Source organism: Brassica napus, chromosome A1 (genome assembly GCF_020379485.1).
Source record: "Brassica napus cultivar Da-Ae chromosome A1, Da-Ae, whole genome shotgun sequence".
Taxonomy (NCBI): Eukaryota; Viridiplantae; Streptophyta; class Magnoliopsida; order Brassicales; family Brassicaceae; genus Brassica; species Brassica napus.
The window spans coordinates 2,920,914-2,939,848 of NC_063434.1; the positions used below are offsets into that span (position 1 = coordinate 2,920,914).

The window sequence follows — 18,935 nt, forward strand, 5'->3', positions numbered from 1 at the left end:
AACCAGTCACGAATTTAATATCATGGTTCCACATCCATCGATTTCAGTTTATGTTTCTTGTTCTTTTTTTTTCCTAGTTTCTCAATCGAACGAGTTTATTTTTTATTTTTAATTTGGAATGCCAGGAAGGGATCGATAATATCTAAAAAGCTATTCAGTTTCCAAACTTGATCCGTAGTTATTCACTGAATTCTTCTTATTTACAATCTTACTTGTAGACACGCTTTGAACCACTAATTGAATAGATCACAAAGAGTGCAACCAAAGAGGGTAAACACTCTGCGACAATTGATGGTCAGTTGATGTTCATAGGATCTATTTTTCGATCATTTATGTGTTCCTTAATGATCTATATTTTCATCTTGTAGTTTATTTGGCAAATCTGTTACCTGTTTATGCTTCTTTATGTATCTTTTCCTCCTCTAGAGGAGGTTGAAACATGAAATTAATAAGAGTATGATTTGTCCAAAAAAGAGGAAATTTCTTTATGTTACCGTCCATGTTTAGCCATGATTCTTGATAGGTGACAAAATACCTAAACCAATGAACTGGATACTAAAGGAGAATACATAACAAGAATTCGAGTAGAAATTTAATCAGATAGATGGTACTCGAGTTGAATATTTTCTTATCATTAAAACAAAAGTCTTGTATATGGACACAGACAATCTCTAGTTATTGATATTCGATGAACAGATTCAGCAAAGATCCTGCAAAACCAAATCAAGAATTTAGACATTAATATGCCAGTCACCCATATCCGAATATAGAGATGTAATTACATACTTCCATGGAACATCCCCTGGTAATAACCAGTCACCCTCTTTCCCTTGGAAGGTAAATTTGAAGTTTGTATCTTCTCTATCACAATCTTGGTCTGACAAAACAAAAATATATTCAGTGTTCAGAAGACTCTTGAAATGTTATATGATATGTTTCATTTGTTTTATAGGCTTAGGAGAGTATTTACTCACATTGACTAAACATGGTGATCAAGGAGTTCGTGAGAGACTCGTAAGAGTTGAAAAGCTTGATGTCCACCTTTCTTGTTATTGCGACACCATCCATCTTCACCTTAACATACATTGATGATCTCAGTGAGGTTAACGGCCCACCTCTTTCAATGGTAGCCGGTTGATTAGATATGTTGATCCTCCTACCATGATGGTGATATGGGTGATTACGACTACGATGACGATAATTAAGATACTTTTTCATACATGACTTTATTGGTGGCCATCCAACGACTTTGCAGTTCTCTTCCTCGCTATATATAAAAATTTAATTAAGTATTTTAAAGATACAATGCCTCCCCGATTTTTGTATAACTACGCAACGATTCTAAGAAACTTGTAAGTACGTAATCCATATATTATATGTAGAGATAACTGTTTTTTTAACCTTACTATTGTCAAATATAGAGTTTGTTACTCACTCGTACACAACAGAAGAGTCGGGCTCCAGAGGATCATCATCTTCCTTGTCTGACTGGCCATTCAAAGAAAATGAACGTGGTTTTGATACATAACAATCTTCTTCCATATTTTCCAACCCAAGCATCGCATCAAAACTTTTTTCTTTGGTATTCAAATGCTTGTTGAGATCGAAGCCTAACCCGAAATTTGAAGAATTAGTATGAGGTGAAAGAGAAAGATCAAGATCCAGCTCCATTTCTGGTGAAGCTTCGTCTTTGATGAAAAAAGTTTATGTTCTTTTGTTGTTTGGCTTTGGAAAAGGTTGTGTGCATAATTAGAGGATCATGAGTATTCCCTATTTATAGTAAAAAGGAAAGGGTACCAAAGTCAAGGAAGGATATATGGCTTTATCGTCAATATATATGTACTCACACAAATATAGATGTCGATGGATGTGTTATGGTATCTTAAGCAACACGATGCTACATAAACTAAACAAGTAATCAATCAAAGTATTAGAATACTAATTATTCCTTTTCCGTTAAATCCTCAACTATTATAGTTCATATATTTTTTTCTTGGACCAACAACTATAACATATACTTGACTAGAGGAAATCATCTTCAAAAGTTACATCGTATTTAATTAAATTTCATATCCAACATGAATTAAATAACGTTTCACCGGTTAAACGAACTATGTTTAGGTGAAGATAATAACAGAGATTCATTCTAACTATTATACTTAAGTAGCTTAGCAGACTAGCAATCGTGCAAAATTAAGCATTTAAAACAACGAGAATACGAGATAGTTTCCCTCACAAAATTAATTTTAGTTGGTTTCTAATATGTATACATTTAAGGCTTTCAAATGAAGAGAAAGGTAGTGAGGAAGTTCCGAAGGGGAAAAGAGAAACAATGACCTTTGTCTTTTGGGATGGAAGTAATGACTTCCGACATTAATTAAGTTCAGGTCGGCCAATATCCTAACATTGATGCTAACACCTTTGTACATTAGTAGTATTATTTTATCTAAATTGTTATGCTTTTCATATATAAAATAGTTACTTTTATTCAATATTCATCTACACTAAATGTTAACTCCTTTCTTTGCAGTTTTGTAACTTCGGCTACAAATATATAACTACAATCGATACAATATATGGACTTGTAGATACATTTCTTACATGATAAATTATTAATTATATTTAATCATATAAACTTGTAATCGATTTTTTTTTGTGGTTGGCTTATACCTTATTTTCTATGTTTGCGTTACAACTCACATTTATCGCAATATCCAATTAGCGTATTTATTAAGAGAACTAAAGCAAATACCAAAGATATGATAAAAGTGTGTTTGTATCTATATTACTAAGCTAGAAATAAGAAGAGCCATCGACCATCGTTAAGGGACACATGATTCAACGAATATAGACATGCAACATCCATCTAATATGGATATTAATAGACAAGTTTGGTTATTGTTGGAACGGACTACCTCCTATATTTTTGTTTACATTCTATGTTTCTACTAGAAAATTGATTTCACACGGAGTACATTTAAGAATGATGTTATCCAATAGCAACCTCTGAATTGTTTACAGCTTGTCACAATTGTGTTAACCTCTTAAGAGGCAACTATCACTAGGCTCTCTTCCAGCTTGATTTCACTATTACATTTTTGACTTAATCTACACATGTTTGGGGAAGAGTTTAGATCACTATTATGACTTATGAGTAAGAGCTAGCTATTAACTGTATGCCTATCCTGAGCTTGAGTACACTGCCTATTTGGGTAGAAATATGTTACTTTTATAAACATTTTCTTTAACAAGTGTTTTGTTTTTGTTATTTGCGTATATGGATCATACAACATATTTTTGTTATTGCGGATGTTTTGTGTAGATAGCATATCATGTCAGTCGACAGACTCGCACTCATAACCAAGTTACCTCTCTCCGGTAGAATTACTAACAACTGTATTAAAACTAAATTATACTATTTGGTCAAGCCGATTAAGCAAGCAACAAAAACACCATGAAGACCAGATAAATACATTAAACAAATACTAGAAGACTATATTGTTTTTGTATAGTTTTTAATCGTCTTTTATTTGTTTTACTCTGATCATATAACTGTATATATATTCAGTTGTTAGCTTGACGTTGACATATGTTTGTTTTAATTTAAGAAAAAGTACTGTTGTTAAAAGGATATATGCTGTGCTTGTGCATAACACAACATTTAAGAACTTAACCCACAACCTTTTTAAGAAATAATTCCGTAAGATGTAAATCTGGTTTACGAAAGTGACACTTGAATCTGAAGTCTATATCATATATTAATATGAATTTTGGTTGGTCTACATGTTTTTAAGATCAACCAAACAGCTGAGAGTAGATGGGGAAATATCAACGTGAATGTCACGTGGACAGAGTCGTGCGTGCGTGACTACTCGTGCCGTAGTGTCGGGTCGACCACTGAAGTAATGGGCTTTAAAGGTTGAAGGACCATATGACTTTTTTTTTCTTGTAAAAGATGAAGGACCATATGACTTGTGGGAACCACTTTTCACATTTGTAGTCTAGCTCGTGAAATCGATCTGGTTTGTTATTATTATTTTTTTTAGTTTTTTTAATTTTTTTTTGGTAAAAAAGTTTGTTATTATTTCATCAGAAAAGTAGCAAAACATATAAAAAGAATAAAAACTTATTAGTTCGTACCATTTTTTGGTTAAGATTATTAGTTTATACGTGCGACGTCATATTTTTTAAAACTATAACCCATCAACATTTTTAGTCTGAAACACCGTCAATTTTTGCATGATTTCAGGGATGCATGTATTTTTAAAACGTAGACTACCGAACAAATAAATACAACATACTAAAATATCTCACCATCATAAATATATATAATGAAAGCTAATGTGATATGATATTAAAATCTCTATTTTAGGATCGGATGCGAGTTATGCAGCAGGAGCAGGTACAAAACGAATAAAATTATACCCAAATCTAATAATGTAATGGTCACATAATTTACCGACAAGAAACCTAATCCACTCGAAAACTAAAATTCAAGATCTAGAAGTAGTGAGATGTATAATAAAGGTCGCACGTGGGATGATAGAAAGTGTTTGTTTGAGTGAGGGAAGGGGACAAACAAGTGTTATAGGAAAGGGGGGAAGTGAATGAATCTAACTTTGTAACTCAAAAACACTGAGAAAAAAGAGAGCTTTGAGTGCTGTTTCGGACAGCTTTGGCTTAATGTCTTGTCTCCATCAAGTTGTAAATACCAAAGTCTTATCATGTTTCTTCTATGTCTCCTCAACTACTATTTTACGAATCGTACCACAAACTTTACCCCATTCATTCATTATTCAAACTTCTTGATACAAAGAGATTAACGGTTCAAGATGAAACTTTAATGATCGTTGGAAATATTCAAATATATATGATCTAACTTTGGCTTTTCAGCACCAAAAATAAAATAAAAAACTATACCAAAATCAGAATTTCAGAGATTCTTGTATAGTGTATAACTTCCTAATTACAAAGTCATCTTATTCTTCAACATCTCATTCACATTCCTAGGTTTTACCTTACCTCGCCTTTACACGAGGCTACACGTTCCAGAAGGATGACACATGAAGTCTTATCAGTCGAGTTTTCCCCTTAAGAGGATGAGATAGAAGAGTTTTTTTGTTCTTCTGCTATCCATCTCGATCTCGATCTCGCATAAGACCTTTGTTTGGATAGTAACGTCAGTTGAATTGCACGTCCAATACAAATGTTGATCCAAAATTCAGAATCTGGCTTCTAGTATGCCAGCATATCTTGTGGATTTGCATGTAAAAGATCAGCTCGTCATCAACCTCTTCCACAATCATTGCTTCTTAGCCTAAAATATACATTGTTTCTCTTACAGTCGATCTTGAATATTTGTTGTGCTTGTAACTGAAATAAGCTCAAAACATATAACAATATAATGTCGACCCAAAACAAAAAGAGGGGTAAACAACATATTTCCATACAAAAGTATCGTATATGTTCATCTTAATTGCACATATTTAACACATTTAACGTAAATAAATCTATTTACTTTCATTTTCAAAGATCGAAACCTGAAACCACACAAACGAAGATTTAGTTTGGTTTTAATGGTTTAGAATCTAAACCGATTTCCAAACCAATAAACCGATATCAAACCAGTTGGCATTGAACTAAAATTAAAACCTGGCCCAATCTGATATCCAAATAGTGCTCTCGACCAAACTCTTTAGAATGTTGGGTCAGTTTCTAATACAAAAACTATTTCTTTAATTGGGCCTTAGCTCACATATATACAAACACGTGACATTCCCTAAGTAATTTGCGGTCAAGAGAGGAAGTGAACATTTGGAGTTACAAATCTCACTGCAAGAGAAAAGAGTTCATGACAAATTAATATCTCTGTTTTTTTTTTTTCTTGAGGACTACTGAGTTTTCTGCAAAGTACTCTACTAGTTCCATTTCACCAGGGAGTCCTCTAAAAGTGTCTGCTATCTCTACAAACTCGAGTGATGACATGAAACACTGAGGCACATGCGTGAATCTTATTTTTTTTTCCCAAGACAATGAACGAGATAGATTCTGAAAATACACAACACAATGAATGGATTTTAGATAATACTTGACAAAACACATAACAGACTATGCAAGCCATTACCAAGATTAGGGATCTTAGATTGGGACAAATTTCAAGAAGAATCCATATAGTATTTATAAATCTAAGTAAATTATACAAATCCGGAGGTTTTTTTTTGGATTTGAGTCTTTGTATTTTTAACTAAAAAATCAAAACAAATCCATTCAAATCCATTATTAATTCAAATCCATTATTAAATCAAATATATTAGTAAATCCTTACGATTGAATAACACTTGATTTTATATAGAATTTATGAATCATTAAACCAGTAACACATGATTTTAATACAAATTTGAAAATCATAGAACCAATAACACTAGATTTAGTTCGGATTTTCAAACCCATTAAAATACAACAACCAATAACCCCTGTATCCATATCCCAAAAACAAACATCTGCTTCCAAACATGACAGGTTGCAAAATTGGGGGCAATGGCTTGATCTTGAGGAGGAACTACTCACACACAAAACAAGATCTGTAAGCAAAATATTCATGAACGAGAATTATGTGGAGACATACCCTGAAAGCTGAGTCAGAGATCTTCATATCCCTAACTTGCGAGATACTGGTGAAGAAATGATCAGGGGCACGCCTACCAAGATTGACCTTGGTTAAGGAACCTAGATTGCTTATGGTTTTACACTCGGATATGAAATCACAGAGACTCAGATACTTGAGCCTAGGGGCATTAATCAAAACCCTCACAACGCTAATACGATCGTTATTCTGAAAGTCATAGTCATGGACACCAGTTTTTATGGGGAGACTAGTTAATGTCTTGGAGTGCACTCGTAAAACATTTACACCACATGATCCAGGCATTCTAACAAAGCTGAAATCTTCAAGAACTGGACAAGATGAGATAAGCAACTTTAGACACGCTTCATCGAAGTATGTATTGTTTTCCAAACGCATAGTCTTGAGACAAGGCAAGGAGACAGACTCCAAAGACGTGCTCCCCACAAACACCCTACAAACTATGGTGATTGAGTACATGCTCACAGGTCAGAGATATACGCGGTCTATCATTGGAAGGTGAATCACAGTTTTTTTTCTTCTCATACTCCTTGATTCTTATATGCACAAAACTAAAACTCTTGTAAGATTGATGATATCAGTGTCGGCTTTATCATGTTTGGCGCATTTTTTGCTGGAGCTAGGGACTTGCCATTTGATTTTTTATGGATATGCTGTTGTTTTCGTAGCCAATATAACAACAGCAGTATATCTAGCAACCATCACCCGGACTGGTACAAGCTGTTATAGTCCTTCCTACCGGTTTGAATCCTATCTTAGTCAATGTCTAATGTCTGATTCTCCAGGGAAGTCAAGTGGTTTGAATAGCTTTGGCCTCATGTGGTGCAATGGTAATCTAAGTAGATAGTAAGATTGGCCTAAACTCCCAAGACTTGCTTTCAATTTGTTAGTTTTGCAATGATAGGAGTTAGTTATATGCGAACCTATATTGATGGTTAGGACATATATGTGTGGTGACTGGGAGAAGACGATTAACTTTCCTCAGCTCTTTTCTCCTGGCTTCATGGTACTGTAAATCTCTCTTCTGACTTATACTGCTTATCTGTTTTCATGTTCACCTAGGTTGTGTTACTCTGCTTGCGTGTTAGCTTTCTTTTTCAACTACATCATTTTTCTTGACACCACTCTCAACTCGGCTCTCACACAGACAATTTGTGGCAATATGAAGGTCGGTTTCACTGTATAATTTTTGTTTGAAGTTCTTTTATGTCTATGATTTTATAAACGAAAGCAGAAACTTTGAACATTATATATCATCATTGCAGGACCTATTCACGGTTGGATTAGGCTGGATGATCTTTGGTGGACTCCCATTTCGACCTGGTATTATTCTTCACCTTCCCATTTACTCTATTGATCCAAAATCGCCTATCTACAATTTGCTACATCTCAGTACTGTAATTTTGGTTCGTTGACGCAGATGAATGTGATTGGACAGCTTCTTGGCTTCTTCGGCTCTGGTTTATATGCATATTACAAGATCATTGGGAGGTAGCTAGAGAAGGGTGACTGACTATAAGCCGAGGCCCCATTTTTTGACACATTACTGGATTATAAAGGAACTGATGTTTTGAGATTGTTTTGCTCTTTATCATTTTCTTATGTTCTTTCCGTTTGTATATAAACTATAGAGTGACTCGGTCTTTTCTGGAATCTAATATAAATGCGTTCACAAATCTTACTTTTCTTTGTTAACCATGGTATCAACTTATTAAGCTTTCCTTGGTTTTCATGGCGATGTTACAAGTGAAAGGATAGTATGAATATCTTGTTATAGCTCTAAACAAACGGTAGGCGAGACAAGTAGAAGAGTTTAGCTGCGAGCATGTTGTACTCAGTTTAACATGAAAAGTGGATGAAAGAAGACAAATAAGAAAAAAATTCAGAAGACACACCCAGTGGGACTCGAACCCACAATCGCTTGATTAGAAGTCAAGCGCCTTATCCATTAGGCCATGGGTGCTTGTTGCTCTTCATTCCCAGTCAATCTTATGATTAGGCAAGTGTTTCTTTATTGCTCTCTCAAAAAGCAAAACATATCTAACCGGGAAAAAGTAAAGTAAGCTGGAAAGAAGCAGAGAGAGATCCCTGAAGTAAACCCTGTTTCTCTTCAAAGTATCTCCACTATCTCTCATCCTCTTCCACTCTGACACTCAACTTCCACACTTTTATCTTTCTTTAGTCAGGTATAAGAAAAAGAAAAGGAAACCATTTGTTCTTGTTCTTGATTTTGCGATGGAAGTTCCACGCCGCTCTTTGGCTGCTTCTCTCTCTCCTCTCCGCCTCATCGATGGTCTCCCTCGCCGGAGGAGTTTTAATTATAACCAGATGCCTGAGGAGCCCATCAAACTCACTGTTCTCAAACTTGATGGATCTTCCTTTGGTACACAACCATCATCTTCTTGCTTTCTTGTTTCTTACCATCAATCTTCAAGACTTGTTTCTTGAGTTAGCGGTTTACGATTTTGTAGGTATTGAACTATTGAAGACAGCTACAGTAGGTGAGCTCAAGATGGCTGTAGAAGCTGCGTTTTCTCACTTGCCCATCACTGGCGTTGGCAAGGTCTCATGGTATGAGGACTCCTCTCCTCTTGTGTCTTTATCTTATATGTAATTCTTGATGATCTTAATCTTACCCTGTGATTATCATTTCGATGAAAGGCCGCATGTTTGGGCACAGTTCTGCTTATCCTATGGAGATCAAAGACTGCTCAACGAGGCTGACTACCTCATTGAGTTTGGCATTAAAGACGGAGATCAGGTTTGTTGTACTCGCCTCCCTCTTTTCTTCACTCATGTAACAACTCTTCTAAATGAAACTACAGAGTCTGATTCAAATGCATCTTTTGGATAAACATCATTCAGCTTAGGTTCATCCGCCATATATCAAACTACTGCACCATGATGGTGAACCATAAGAGCAAGATACCACATGTTTCTTCTTTGAAACAACTCAAACTGTAAGAAGAGTCTTTTCTCTTTTCATTTTCTCTTCATGTTTTTAGCATTTCATCAGACAGATACATGTTTTATAGACCATCTAGGTTCTCTCTCAAACCCGAAACCTGGAAAAAGAAAGGAACACAAGGACAAGAAGATGGTGTTGACTCAGTCACCAAGACACAACCAAGCTTTCTATCGACTGTATTGGGAGGTTGGCTCTCTTACAAGTCAACACCAAGTCGGACTAAACACAGAAACGTGACTGCTTCTACTTCGAGTCACCTCAGAGCTTTTAACAACCTCATCGCAAGGTTTCGTTTCAAGTGTTACTCGGAGAAAGATGTCTGGAACAGGAAAAAACTCATCTCTGAAACCATGAAATAATACTCATTACTATCTTTCTGCTTCTGATTTGGTTCTTGTAGAGATTTTGATTTCCCAATCTTCATGTTTATATGTAAGAAACAAATCATAAGACAAGTCTGTGGTTTTATAAAAGATGATGTTATATGCTTGATACCATCAAACATCATACAAGAGTCTTACTACGTTCAAAGAAAGTGAAACAATGTTATTATGTACATGTACCCATTACTAGAACATAGATTATATAAGAGCATTACCAGACCAAAGCACATCCTTAAACACTGAACACAAGCCATTTCGATTTGCCAGAGTCCTGACCATCAACAATCTGACAATCACCACCTTGTCCACCAGAGCCATCACGTTGCTTCCCATCCTTTGATCTTCCTGCTTTCTTCCCAACGAACAACCCCAACTTCATCGCTGTCAATAGACCCATGGCAATCAGCAAAGGCCTCACAGCCCAGTGAAAGTCCTCCAGATGCTGATACTTTTTCACAACTCCTTCACATGTGTTGAAATCCACAACCTCTACTTCAGCTGGATCCGCAAGACAGCTGCTTCCACGCTCCTCTCCAAAAGGCAACGCTCCAGGGAACTCCACCTCGAGGCAACCGTTTGGTAAAACCTTAGAGATCCTCCCCGTTGCCCAGATCCCTCTACCTTTACGCATCCATTTGAATCTTGGGATGACGACATTGGCTTTGATCTTCACGAACTGACCCACGCTGTATCCTTTAGCCATCTGAAGCTGCGAGGAAGTCCCTTTCCAGAGAGTTGGCAGCCCTATAAACCCAACAGCTACATTACCCTCACGGTCTATTGAATGTATAACACCAACAAGAGAGTGCCTCTTGTCTTCTCCATCCTTCAGACGCACCCAATCTCCAGCAGCTAAGCCGTTAGTTACCCGTTCAAGAACAGAGACATGAACTCTTAACGGATCATGAACACCATGGACTTTAACGAGAGCAAACTCATCTGGATCGGTGTCACGTTCTAGACCAACCACTGTTCCTTCTGGCACATCCATGTTCTCATGCTTAAAAGAATTGGCAGGCTTTCTTGAACGCACCGTGTCACCCACTAGCAGATGATCCTTTGAAAGAAACCATTCTGTGTAACCGAGAGTCGCCGAGCTCTTCCTGATCTCTCTACTGTCAATGCCTCTCCACACCTCTTCGTCCTCTGAGTTCTGCAAGCTGCACAATCATTTCCAGTTAATATCACAAACCAAGATGGCAGAAACAGCAAGAGACGGTTTACCTCTTCAAGACGTGTAAGATGTCAGTCATCGATGGTCTGCTTCGAAGATCATACATAAAGCAACCTCTAAGTAAGTTCTCAAGAGGAGGCGGTATGCCACTAGGGATGCTAATCTTTTCTTGCTTCCTGACCACTAAGTCGTAAATCTCATCGGCGGATTTACCAGACCAAGGCTGTACACCGGTCAGCATTTCCACAACGCTGCATCCAAACCCCCAAGAATCAGTCTCAAAGGACATGGGACCTCTTAATTCCGGTTGCCACTGCTCTGGAGCCATGTAGTTTGGAGTTCCAAGCCTCATCGTCATATCAGAACTCGGCAGAGGGATGCTAAGAAGGAGATAAGGGACTCCAACGTCTCCGAGGATGGCCTTGTCGTTATCACTGAGAAGAAAGTTAGAGGGCTTGAGGTTGAGAATCAGAAACCCCTTTGAGTGCAGCTCCAGGATCCCTGTAACCAGATCAACCCCATATCTGTGGTTCAACATAGATAAAGAAGACATTAGTATCACTACTAGCTGCTTGCTTGTATAATGCAATGTTACCTGAACACATCAGGCAGTGAAAGCTTTCCTCCTTTAAGCCGAGCCATCTTGTCACCAACACATCCCTCATAGAACTTCATGATAATACATATCTACAAAACACAAATCTCCAATTTTAAAACAAAAAACGGAAACTGAGAGAAAAGAAACACATGTTTTTTTTTACTTACCCTTCCACTAATGCTAGAGACACCACGGAGGAGACAGACACTCTCAACCCCCTGACACTTGGAAAACAAATCCTCAAACTTATCAACCACAACTTTTCTCTGATCCTCCTTGATGGGATGAAGCATTTTGATGGCGACTTCATGATGCTCATCGTAGTCCTCGGTTGACTGATGATGAGTAGCCAACCAAACATCACCAAAGGGACCTCTTCCAATCCGGTGGCGAAGCTTCAAGGTCGCAGAGTTCATCCAGGGGCTAGTACCGGTTGCTAAAGCGCTCTCAGAGCCACCTTCAATGATCTCGTACTCAGAATCATCAGGCTTCTGAGCAGCTATCTTTGAATCCATATCTGAAACCAGAAAAAAAAATATAGTTTCACAAGTTACAACTCAAAGTTTGTAAAGTAAGAACTCAAATCTCAGAAACCTATGTTTGGTAATAAAAAGGAACAACCTTTCAGTTATTTAACTATCGTACAAAATGTGAAACAGATTCGTCACAAGTCAGATACGTGTGTGAGTTCTATTTTCAAGAGAAGTAAGCGATACAAACAAGGGACAAAGACAAGTGTCGTGGAGATGTAGAAGTAGGAGAAGGAGAACAAGCAACAGTATCCCATCACAATGGAACTCAATTAGCGCAAGATATAGAACCATAAGTCAATCAAGCAAACAAATAAAAGTCAAATCTCATTAGATCAGAATTTGCAAAACGAATGTAATTAAAATGAAAGTTAACTCGAGTTACAAAGAAAATCTCAAAAAAAAAGGAGAGTAACCGAGCAATGAAGGAGATAAACTTGCGTTATGTCGACGGATTAAGGCTTTTGAAGGTAGTGACGGCGAAGACAGAAGACAAATGATAGAAACCTAACACCGCCGGTAATGATAACTACAAGTTCCTGATGAAAGAGAGAAAACAAACAAATAACTTAGAAACGATCATCGGAAACTGAAACAAGTAACTTGAGAAGCTGATAAAGACAGGGAACCGAGAGAGAGAGAACCTGTGAAGGAAGAAGGCGTGGAGGCCCCGTAAGTTTGTTTAATGAGACGAGACACCTTACCGTACTTAATACCACAACCACAACAAAGCCCACTTTACTTCATTTTATGTCAACCAAAAAAAAGAAACTCTTTTTATTTTAAATTTTGCTTTTTTTTTTGGTTAAAACATATTAAGAAATTTTAAATTAGTGCAAAGTACACCATGTTTAGCTTATCATAGTACCGATCACACAACAAATACGATTTCATGATTGTATCCACCAAACAAACGACAGTAAGACTGAGGACCATTGCTTCAGGTGTTACGGTGGTGTGAGTGGAATAAGAGTCACTAATGCTAAACACACCAAGTAGACTAGTTTCCTCTCTTTTTCGTCTGTTGCTCAGGCCGTCAGGCGCTGTATAAACAAAACATCACATCTCGTGACAACAACCGCCGACAACAGTGAACGGTTGAAGGTTGGGCTTCCTTGCTGGACCTGAGCCCAAGAGTCCCATTTTGCGGTTTTGTGAATCTCTTTAGTTCTGAGGCGAAGGACTGTTTGGATTTCAACATCTTCAATGTCTCTCTGTTCTTCTTACTTCACTCACTCGCAGACACAACCCTCAATTGCTCTTTGTTTTCGTTTCAAGAAGAGACATGTAAATCTCGTGACAATAAGAGTCTATGAAGATTCATCCAAAATCAAATTTTCAATCTTTATCAAACTAAATAAGAAAAGAGAGCTAATCATTTATAAAAACTTACATATAAAATTGTTGTTGATTCATCCAACGATCAGACAAAGACATAGAGAGAAAAGAAGAGAGATTTACAGTAATTTCATATAAATTGAGATTGAGAAAAGACAGAACACACAAGAGTTTGTATTAAGAAGGAAGAACCTTCTTGACAATGTCTTCACTAAGAGCAGCGATCTGAGAATCCAAAGCCTTAATGGTCTCCTCCTTCTGCTTCTCCAAGCTCGCCAAAGCTTCCTGCAGCTCCGCCTCCACCTTCTTCCTCCCTACCGCCAGCTGCTGCTCCACTTCCACCTGTCCCAACACAAACAACCATTAATGTCAGTCTTCTCACAATCAGACATCACAAATGTCAGTTAACTAACGTTTCCCTTACCTCCGTCTCCTTCTTCATCTTGTTAAGCGCGGCGGCGATCTCAGCCCTAGCCGCCCTCATCACAGCGGCAGCTTGTTCATCGAGCGCCTTCACCTCAGTGGAAGTATCCTTCACGCTCGCGAGCTTCTCCTTGATCTCACCGTCTCTCTTATCCATAAAGTTCCCAAGGGGAGAGTAGTAGACTTTGTCGAGCGCGAACATGAGGAAGAGAAACTCCACGACGATGATCGGGAGCGTCAGGTTGAAGTCGAAGAGCTGGGCCTTCTCCATAGCTTCGGCCATGGAAGGGGGAGCGAGGGCGGCGATTAAAGCTAGAGACTTGACGGTGGCGGAGGAGAAAGACAGAGCCTTGCTGCTGAGGGAGGAGGAGGAGGAGGAGGAGGAGATGGGTTTGGGGATCTGGGGGAGTTTGATGGATTTGGGGAGGTTGACGCGGGTTGGTTGAGTGGAGGAGGAGAGGGAGATGAGGGGTTTGGAGGAAGCCATTATCGAGTTAGCCATGGCGACACGAGCAGAGACAGAGAGAGAGGGAGAGAGCTTTGGCTTTGAGAGATGAGAGAATGCTCAAAAACTGATCTCTCTGTGTAATCTTCTTAGGAATGTTATCTCTTCTCTTCACCACACAAATAATCAAAGGCTCTGGTGGTGAGCTTACAAATGTAAGGACTGGAAAAATATATAACAACAAAACAAAATTAAAATTTTAAAAATAATAGTAGAAGTTAAAATATTATAATAAAAAAATTGTTACTTTTTGCATTTAATATAAATTCAACCAATCATAAAAAAAACATCCATTACATGGTGGTGAGTTTACAAATGTAATGTAAGGACCCAAAAAAAAATTATATAAAAACAAATAAACAAATATAAAAAGTTATATATAAAAATATTTGCATTTTTAATACGGTTTTACAAAATCTTTATTTTTGAAAAAAAAATTTAAAATATATTTTATATTTTATATGCATTAATTAATAATAAATTTTAAAAACAATAATTATGTTTATTGTAATTCATTTGATTAAAATGTGAAAATAGTTAATTGAAAATATATAGAAATTAATGGTATTAGCTTACTGTTATTTTATCACAATATTCGCGAAAATACACATTACTGAAAAGTGGTATTAAATTTGTGGTATTATTGAAATTTTTTCTAAATATATTTTATGTGTAAAAATTGTAAAATTATAATTCTTGTTAACAGATGGAGTTTATAATTACTTTTAGTTAAATCGCAAATGTAAATGTACACAAATAAAAACCAGACTTGTCTTACCATTAACCATAATGTCATTGATCACAAACGTTTTATCCTTACAAGGTGAACTAAGAGGATACAAGTCTCTTGCTACATGTCTAACCTTCTCAAAGACAGTCCTTGAATGCAGAACAGATCTTAGTTTTGAGACAACATAGTTATTCAACACCCGGTAACTCTACATATATCCACATAAAAAATCACATCACAGATCAAGCTTATAAAGTTAATCTGTATGATCTAATCTTCACAATCCATTAATGCATGTGGATGTAGTACCATCAACGATTCCTGCATTCTCTAGGAGCTTCTCTGTCAATGACCAGAGCCTCCCAACTTCTGATTTCACCTCAGCAATACAATCGGCTGAACTGTTTTCGTTCTCTGGCACTACAAAGAAATCAGAATCTACCTCCACACTCATGTCAGCTTGACTTAGAAGCTCTGTGCTCATCTCCGCAAGCTTCTGTAACGCGCTCGTTGCAGCTTCCACTTCAAGTTGAGCTGCTTCAAGCTGAAGCTTCTCTATAGCTAGATCACCCATTGTTCTCCCCTCGATCCTCTCTTGCGCCAATGCATATAGCATTTTCAAATCTTCACCGTCATTAACCGTTTCTTCTTTTAGTTTCTTGACTTCCCTCTCCTTGGCTTCTAGTCTCCCCATGAGTACATTGATCTCTTCGTCCTTCAACGTCAGAGCCCTCTGCGCAGCTAAAACTTCCATCTCTTTCAACCGTAGATTCTCTCTGGTGAAGTTTAGCTCCATCACTAGCCGTTTGTTCTCCATCCCGTAATCACCATAAGGTTGTTTCTCTAGTGGTTGTTGCTGCATCTGATCTTGAACCAATCTGCTCGTCAGCTCTGCGATTCTCTCCACCACCATCTCAGCTTCACTGGCTTGAATCTTGGAGCTGCCTAACTCGTCTTCGATTCTGTTAAGGTGGACATCTTTCTCCTTCAGTAATTCAGTTGCCTGCGTAAGCTGATCTTCTCTAGTTCTCATAAGCATCTTCAGCTCTGTAACCTCCCGGTTCACCACTTCCAATTGATTCCTCGCTTCCGTGAGCTCTTCATCTTTCTCTTGCAGTAACAGCTCTAGAGAAGCCTGTTCAGACTTTAAATGCTGAATCTCTAGCTTAGCCTCCACCAAGCTTGACTCCTTCTCCTGAAGTAGAGTCTGTGAGACTTGAAACTCGTTTGTTTTCTTGTCAAGCTCGTCTTGTATGGTGGAGACATCATGCATAGCTTGCTCCAACAGAGACTTCTCTTTCTTCAACTCCTCTCGTAGCTCCTCCAGGAGTTCTTTTTGGATTGATATCTCTCGCTCGAGTGCAAAGTTCTTAGCCTCCGCGACTCTGAGCTTTACTCTCTCACTCTCCACTTCACCGCGAGCGTCTCTCAAGCTTTGCATATACGACAACACGCTTCTCCTCTGCTCCTCAAGTTCCTCTAACTGTTTCTCTAATAGCACTTCCTTTTCTCCCATCTGCTCTCTTGAAGATAACAAAACTTCCCGAGATGAAACAAGCTCGAATCTCACATCGGTCAAAAGCTTCCTCACTCTCCTAAAGTCCTCCATGGTTTCATTAGCTTCTCCTAACCGCTTTACTGTCTCCTCCTGAAGCTTACTCACTTCCTCCTGAGCCACCAACCACTCTTCCGTCTGCTTCTTCAAGCTGGCTTCTGTTTCTCTGAGCTTCTCCTGCTCAAGCTTCTTCACCTCCGTAGAAACCTCTAGCTCTTCTTCCTTCTCCTTGAGTGCTCTCTGAAGCGCTTCTATCTCATCTTCTTGTCTCTCCACAATCTCGTTCGCTTGGCTCAAGAGCTGTGACTTGTTCTCAAACTCAAAACTCGCCACGGAAGCCTCCTTGGTTTTGATCGAAATCTCAACGCGCATTCGATCCAGCTCACGTTCTTTAAAAGTCAATGACGCTTGCATAGCAACAAGCTCCTCGTCTCTTTCCCTAAGCTTATGCTTCAACTCTTCAATCTCTCTGGCCTGTGAAGCTAACTCCACGTTGGCACGCTTCAGCTCCTCTTGTAAGCTCTCATGCTTCAAAGAAGCTTGGAGGATGACTCTCTCCCGCTTCTCCAACCCTTCCTTTGCTTTGCTTAGCTTCTTCTTCTCGGAGAGAACCTTCCTCTCTGCATCCTGCAAGTCTTCTTCACGTTTCAACAAAGCCATTAGCGCAGCTTGAAGGTCAGACTCAAGCCCGCCAAGGCTCGAGTAAGGAGGATACACCGAGTTCTCATTCGTTTGTTCCTGTGTCCGAGCGAATAGTTTATCCAAAAGAATCTTTGAAGGCTCCTCGGCTGTTCCATTGTCGTTGAAGCTTGGTCTTGTGTTGTTCAGAACTGATTTAACAGTGAGTAAAGAACGTCTCTTTCCCTTTCTACAGCTCGTGAGGAACGTAACAAGAGTCTTCTGCTTCTGGTTTACACTTGTCTGCAATCAAGAAATAATAACACAACACACATCAAAATAAAACTCAAAGTCTTCATTTTTATTTAAGGGAAAGTAAATTAAAAAAGAGCAAAACTTGATGGTTTTGGAAAGACATTAAGAATCATTCTGAGGAAAGCAAAGAATAATAAGAGAACAAAAGCCAATAAGACAGTAAAAACATCATGAAAGTTCTGAGCTTTAAAAAAAAAAGTCTAATAGAGGAAAGGTAAGTGAGAAGGTGAAAGAACCTGGCAGGTAGAGAGAGACGAGTAGGAAGAAAGATTCAGGCGAATAGCCTGAGAGAAACCCATCACCAGAGCATATCACTCGAGCTCCAACACTAGAACCTTAAATCAATGTTTCAGACACAGGATCTAATTAAAGAAGTGACCTTTAAAAGAGGGTTTAAGAGAGCAAACCCAAATCGAAGGAAGAAGAATCTAAGAAGGGAGAGGGAGAGGGAATACAAATGCAAATGTAAAGCTGCAATAAGGTAAGAAGGGGATTATTGCAGTGGAGAAGGCAATGGATCATTGAAAAGGATCCGACTTTGGATAAAACTAAAAATTTAATTTAATTTTTTGTTTTTAAGGATTTAAAAAAGAAAATAGAAATAGAGGCTCGCATTGGCTGGCGAGTTGTGATCTTCGTTAAAGCCAAAGGTCCTTTTTGCCCTTATTCACGAGTTTTATGTCGGCATGTCCACGTGTCAAATTCGCCGCCACGGGATCTGTTTTAAGGTTTTTTTAATGACCTGGCTTCGTTTTTAATCAGCCGCGTGGTTATAAATGGGCCAGATGGCTAAAGAGTGTTGATTAGTATTATACTCCATTGATCATTATTCTATATATTTTCACCTAAAACATAAGAATTTATTCTTTGGATCCACATAAGGCCTTTTTATTATCACTAAGCCCAATACTATTATAGGATCCATTATCGAATTCTCATATCCTTTTAGTAGTGCATAACTAACAAAACGAACTCTCTCATATGAGTAGGCTTTAATCCACATCTTATCCTCTTCTTACACCAAACTTCTCTCATCCATGGAACACCCCAAAACCACATGTGAAGTTTGAGTTTGGTCAATAATAAGACCAAACCCCTAATCCATAGTTTTTAACATTCATCCAGTTACAATTTTTGATTAATTAAATAAAAATG

The 18,935-nt window shown here is 38.0% G+C and overlaps 5 protein-coding genes and 1 non-coding gene across 14 annotated transcripts; 1 reads left to right on the forward strand and 5 right to left on the reverse strand.

Moving 5' to 3' along the window:
• Window positions 1–460: 460 nt before the first annotated feature.
• LOC106369639 (auxin-responsive protein IAA29-like) lies at window positions 461–1,940 on the reverse strand. 2 transcript variants are annotated; one of them, XM_048780348.1, is made up of 4 exons: window positions 1,436–1,940; window positions 975–1,156; window positions 787–877; window positions 461–710 (listed from the first exon to the last, which is right to left on the reverse strand). In XM_048780348.1, the coding sequence occupies exons 1-4, from the start codon at window positions 1,669–1,671 to the stop codon at window positions 635–637; spliced, it is 585 nt and encodes a 194-aa protein (XP_048636305.1). In that variant the 5' UTR covers window positions 1,672–1,940; the 3' UTR covers window positions 461–634. The 2 variants fall into 2 exon arrangements, with proteins under 2 accessions (XP_048636305.1, XP_048636304.1); XM_048780347.1 differs by having other exon boundaries at window positions 975–1,267; window positions 1,436–1,932.
• Window positions 1,941–8,533: 6,593 nt separating this feature from the next.
• On the reverse strand, window positions 8,534–8,606 carry TRNAR-UCU. Its single transcript has one exon. It is a non-coding gene; the product is annotated as a tRNA-Arg (tRNA).
• A 77-nt stretch (window positions 8,607–8,683) lies between these two features.
• Window positions 8,684–10,098, forward strand: LOC106370040. Its single transcript, XM_013810142.3, has 5 exons — window positions 8,684–9,026; window positions 9,115–9,214; window positions 9,305–9,404; window positions 9,509–9,603; window positions 9,679–10,098. Exons 1-5 carry the CDS (start codon window positions 8,879–8,881, stop codon window positions 9,968–9,970), a joined length of 735 nt encoding a protein of 244 aa, XP_013665596.2. The 5' UTR covers window positions 8,684–8,878; the 3' UTR covers window positions 9,971–10,098.
• On the reverse strand, window positions 10,059–13,046 carry LOC106369720 (E3 ubiquitin-protein ligase KEG). 7 transcript variants are annotated; one of them, XM_022698383.2, is made up of 6 exons: window positions 12,941–13,046; window positions 12,738–12,835; window positions 11,934–12,283; window positions 11,764–11,855; window positions 11,219–11,692; window positions 10,059–11,154 (listed from the first exon to the last, which is right to left on the reverse strand). In XM_022698383.2, the coding sequence occupies exons 3-6, from the start codon at window positions 12,279–12,281 to the stop codon at window positions 10,227–10,229; spliced, it is 1,842 nt and encodes a 613-aa protein (XP_022554104.2). In that variant the 5' UTR covers window positions 12,282–12,283; window positions 12,738–12,835; window positions 12,941–13,046; the 3' UTR covers window positions 10,059–10,226. The 7 variants fall into 7 exon arrangements, with proteins under 7 accessions (XP_022554104.2, XP_022554136.2, XP_013665369.2 ...); XM_022698415.2 differs by having other exon boundaries at window positions 12,734–12,835; window positions 12,941–13,038; XM_013809915.3 differs by having other exon boundaries at window positions 12,713–12,835; window positions 12,941–13,038.
• A 608-nt stretch (window positions 13,047–13,654) lies between these two features.
• Window positions 13,655–14,739, reverse strand: LOC106370141 (ATP synthase subunit b', chloroplastic-like). Its single transcript, XM_013810235.3, has 2 exons — window positions 14,059–14,739; window positions 13,655–13,976 (listed from the first exon to the last, which is right to left on the reverse strand). Exons 1-2 carry the CDS (start codon window positions 14,557–14,559, stop codon window positions 13,812–13,814), a joined length of 666 nt encoding a protein of 221 aa, XP_013665689.2. The 5' UTR covers window positions 14,560–14,739; the 3' UTR covers window positions 13,655–13,811.
• A 580-nt stretch (window positions 14,740–15,319) lies between these two features.
• LOC106354990 (golgin subfamily A member 6-like protein 7) lies at window positions 15,320–18,350 on the reverse strand. Of its 2 annotated transcripts, XM_013795022.3 has the most exons (3): window positions 18,188–18,336; window positions 18,017–18,108; window positions 15,320–17,768 (listed from the first exon to the last, which is right to left on the reverse strand). In XM_013795022.3, exons 2-3 carry the CDS (start codon window positions 18,077–18,079, stop codon window positions 15,570–15,572), a joined length of 2,262 nt encoding a protein of 753 aa, XP_013650476.3. In that variant the 5' UTR covers window positions 18,080–18,108; window positions 18,188–18,336; the 3' UTR covers window positions 15,320–15,569. The 2 variants fall into 2 exon arrangements, with proteins under 2 accessions (XP_013650476.3, XP_048636309.1); XM_048780352.1 differs by having other exon boundaries at window positions 18,017–18,350.
• Between the last annotated feature and the right edge of the window lie 585 nt (window positions 18,351–18,935).

Excerpts from the sequence above, each read along its gene's own strand:
- LOC106369639 (XM_048780347.1), bottom strand. The coding sequence starts at position 1,671 with ATGGAGCTGGATCTTGATCTTTCTCTTTCACCTCATACTAATTCTTCA. Across the intron at positions 1,268-1,435 it reads GACTCTTCTGTTGTGTACGA|CGAGGAAGAGAACTGCAAAG; the intron begins GTGAGTAACAAA and ends TTTTATATATAG. Across the intron at positions 711-786 it reads CCAGGGGATGTTCCATGGAA|GATCTTTGCTGAATCTGTTC; the intron begins GTATGTAATTAC and ends TTGGTTTTGCAG.
- LOC106370141 (XM_013810235.3), bottom strand. The coding sequence starts at position 14,559 with ATGGCTAACTCGATAATGGCTTCCTCCAAACCCCTCATCTCCCTCTCC. Across the intron at positions 13,977-14,058 it reads AGATGAAGAAGGAGACGGAG|GTGGAAGTGGAGCAGCAGCT; the intron begins GTAAGGGAAACG and ends GTGTTGGGACAG.
- LOC106369720 (XM_022698383.2), bottom strand. The coding sequence starts at position 12,281 with ATGGATTCAAAGATAGCTGCTCAGAAGCCTGATGATTCTGAGTACGAG. Across the intron at positions 11,856-11,933 it reads TCTCTAGCATTAGTGGAAGG|ATATGTATTATCATGAAGTT; the intron begins GTAAGTAAAAAA and ends TGTGTTTTGTAG. Across the intron at positions 11,155-11,218 it reads ATCTTACACGTCTTGAAGAG|CTTGCAGAACTCAGAGGACG; the intron begins GTAAACCGTCTC and ends ATGATTGTGCAG.
- LOC106354990 (XM_048780352.1), bottom strand. The coding sequence starts at position 18,079 with ATGGGTTTCTCTCAGGCTATTCGCCTGAATCTTTCTTCCTACTCGTCT. Across the intron at positions 17,769-18,016 it reads CGTCTCTCTCTACCTGCCAG|ACAAGTGTAAACCAGAAGCA; the intron begins GTTCTTTCACCT and ends TCTTGATTGCAG.
- LOC106370040 (XM_013810142.3), top strand. The coding sequence starts at position 8,879 with ATGGAAGTTCCACGCCGCTCTTTGGCTGCTTCTCTCTCTCCTCTCCGC. Across the intron at positions 9,027-9,114 it reads ACTTGATGGATCTTCCTTTG|GTATTGAACTATTGAAGACA; the intron begins GTACACAACCAT and ends ACGATTTTGTAG. Across the intron at positions 9,215-9,304 it reads GGCGTTGGCAAGGTCTCATG|GCCGCATGTTTGGGCACAGT; the intron begins GTATGAGGACTC and ends TTTCGATGAAAG.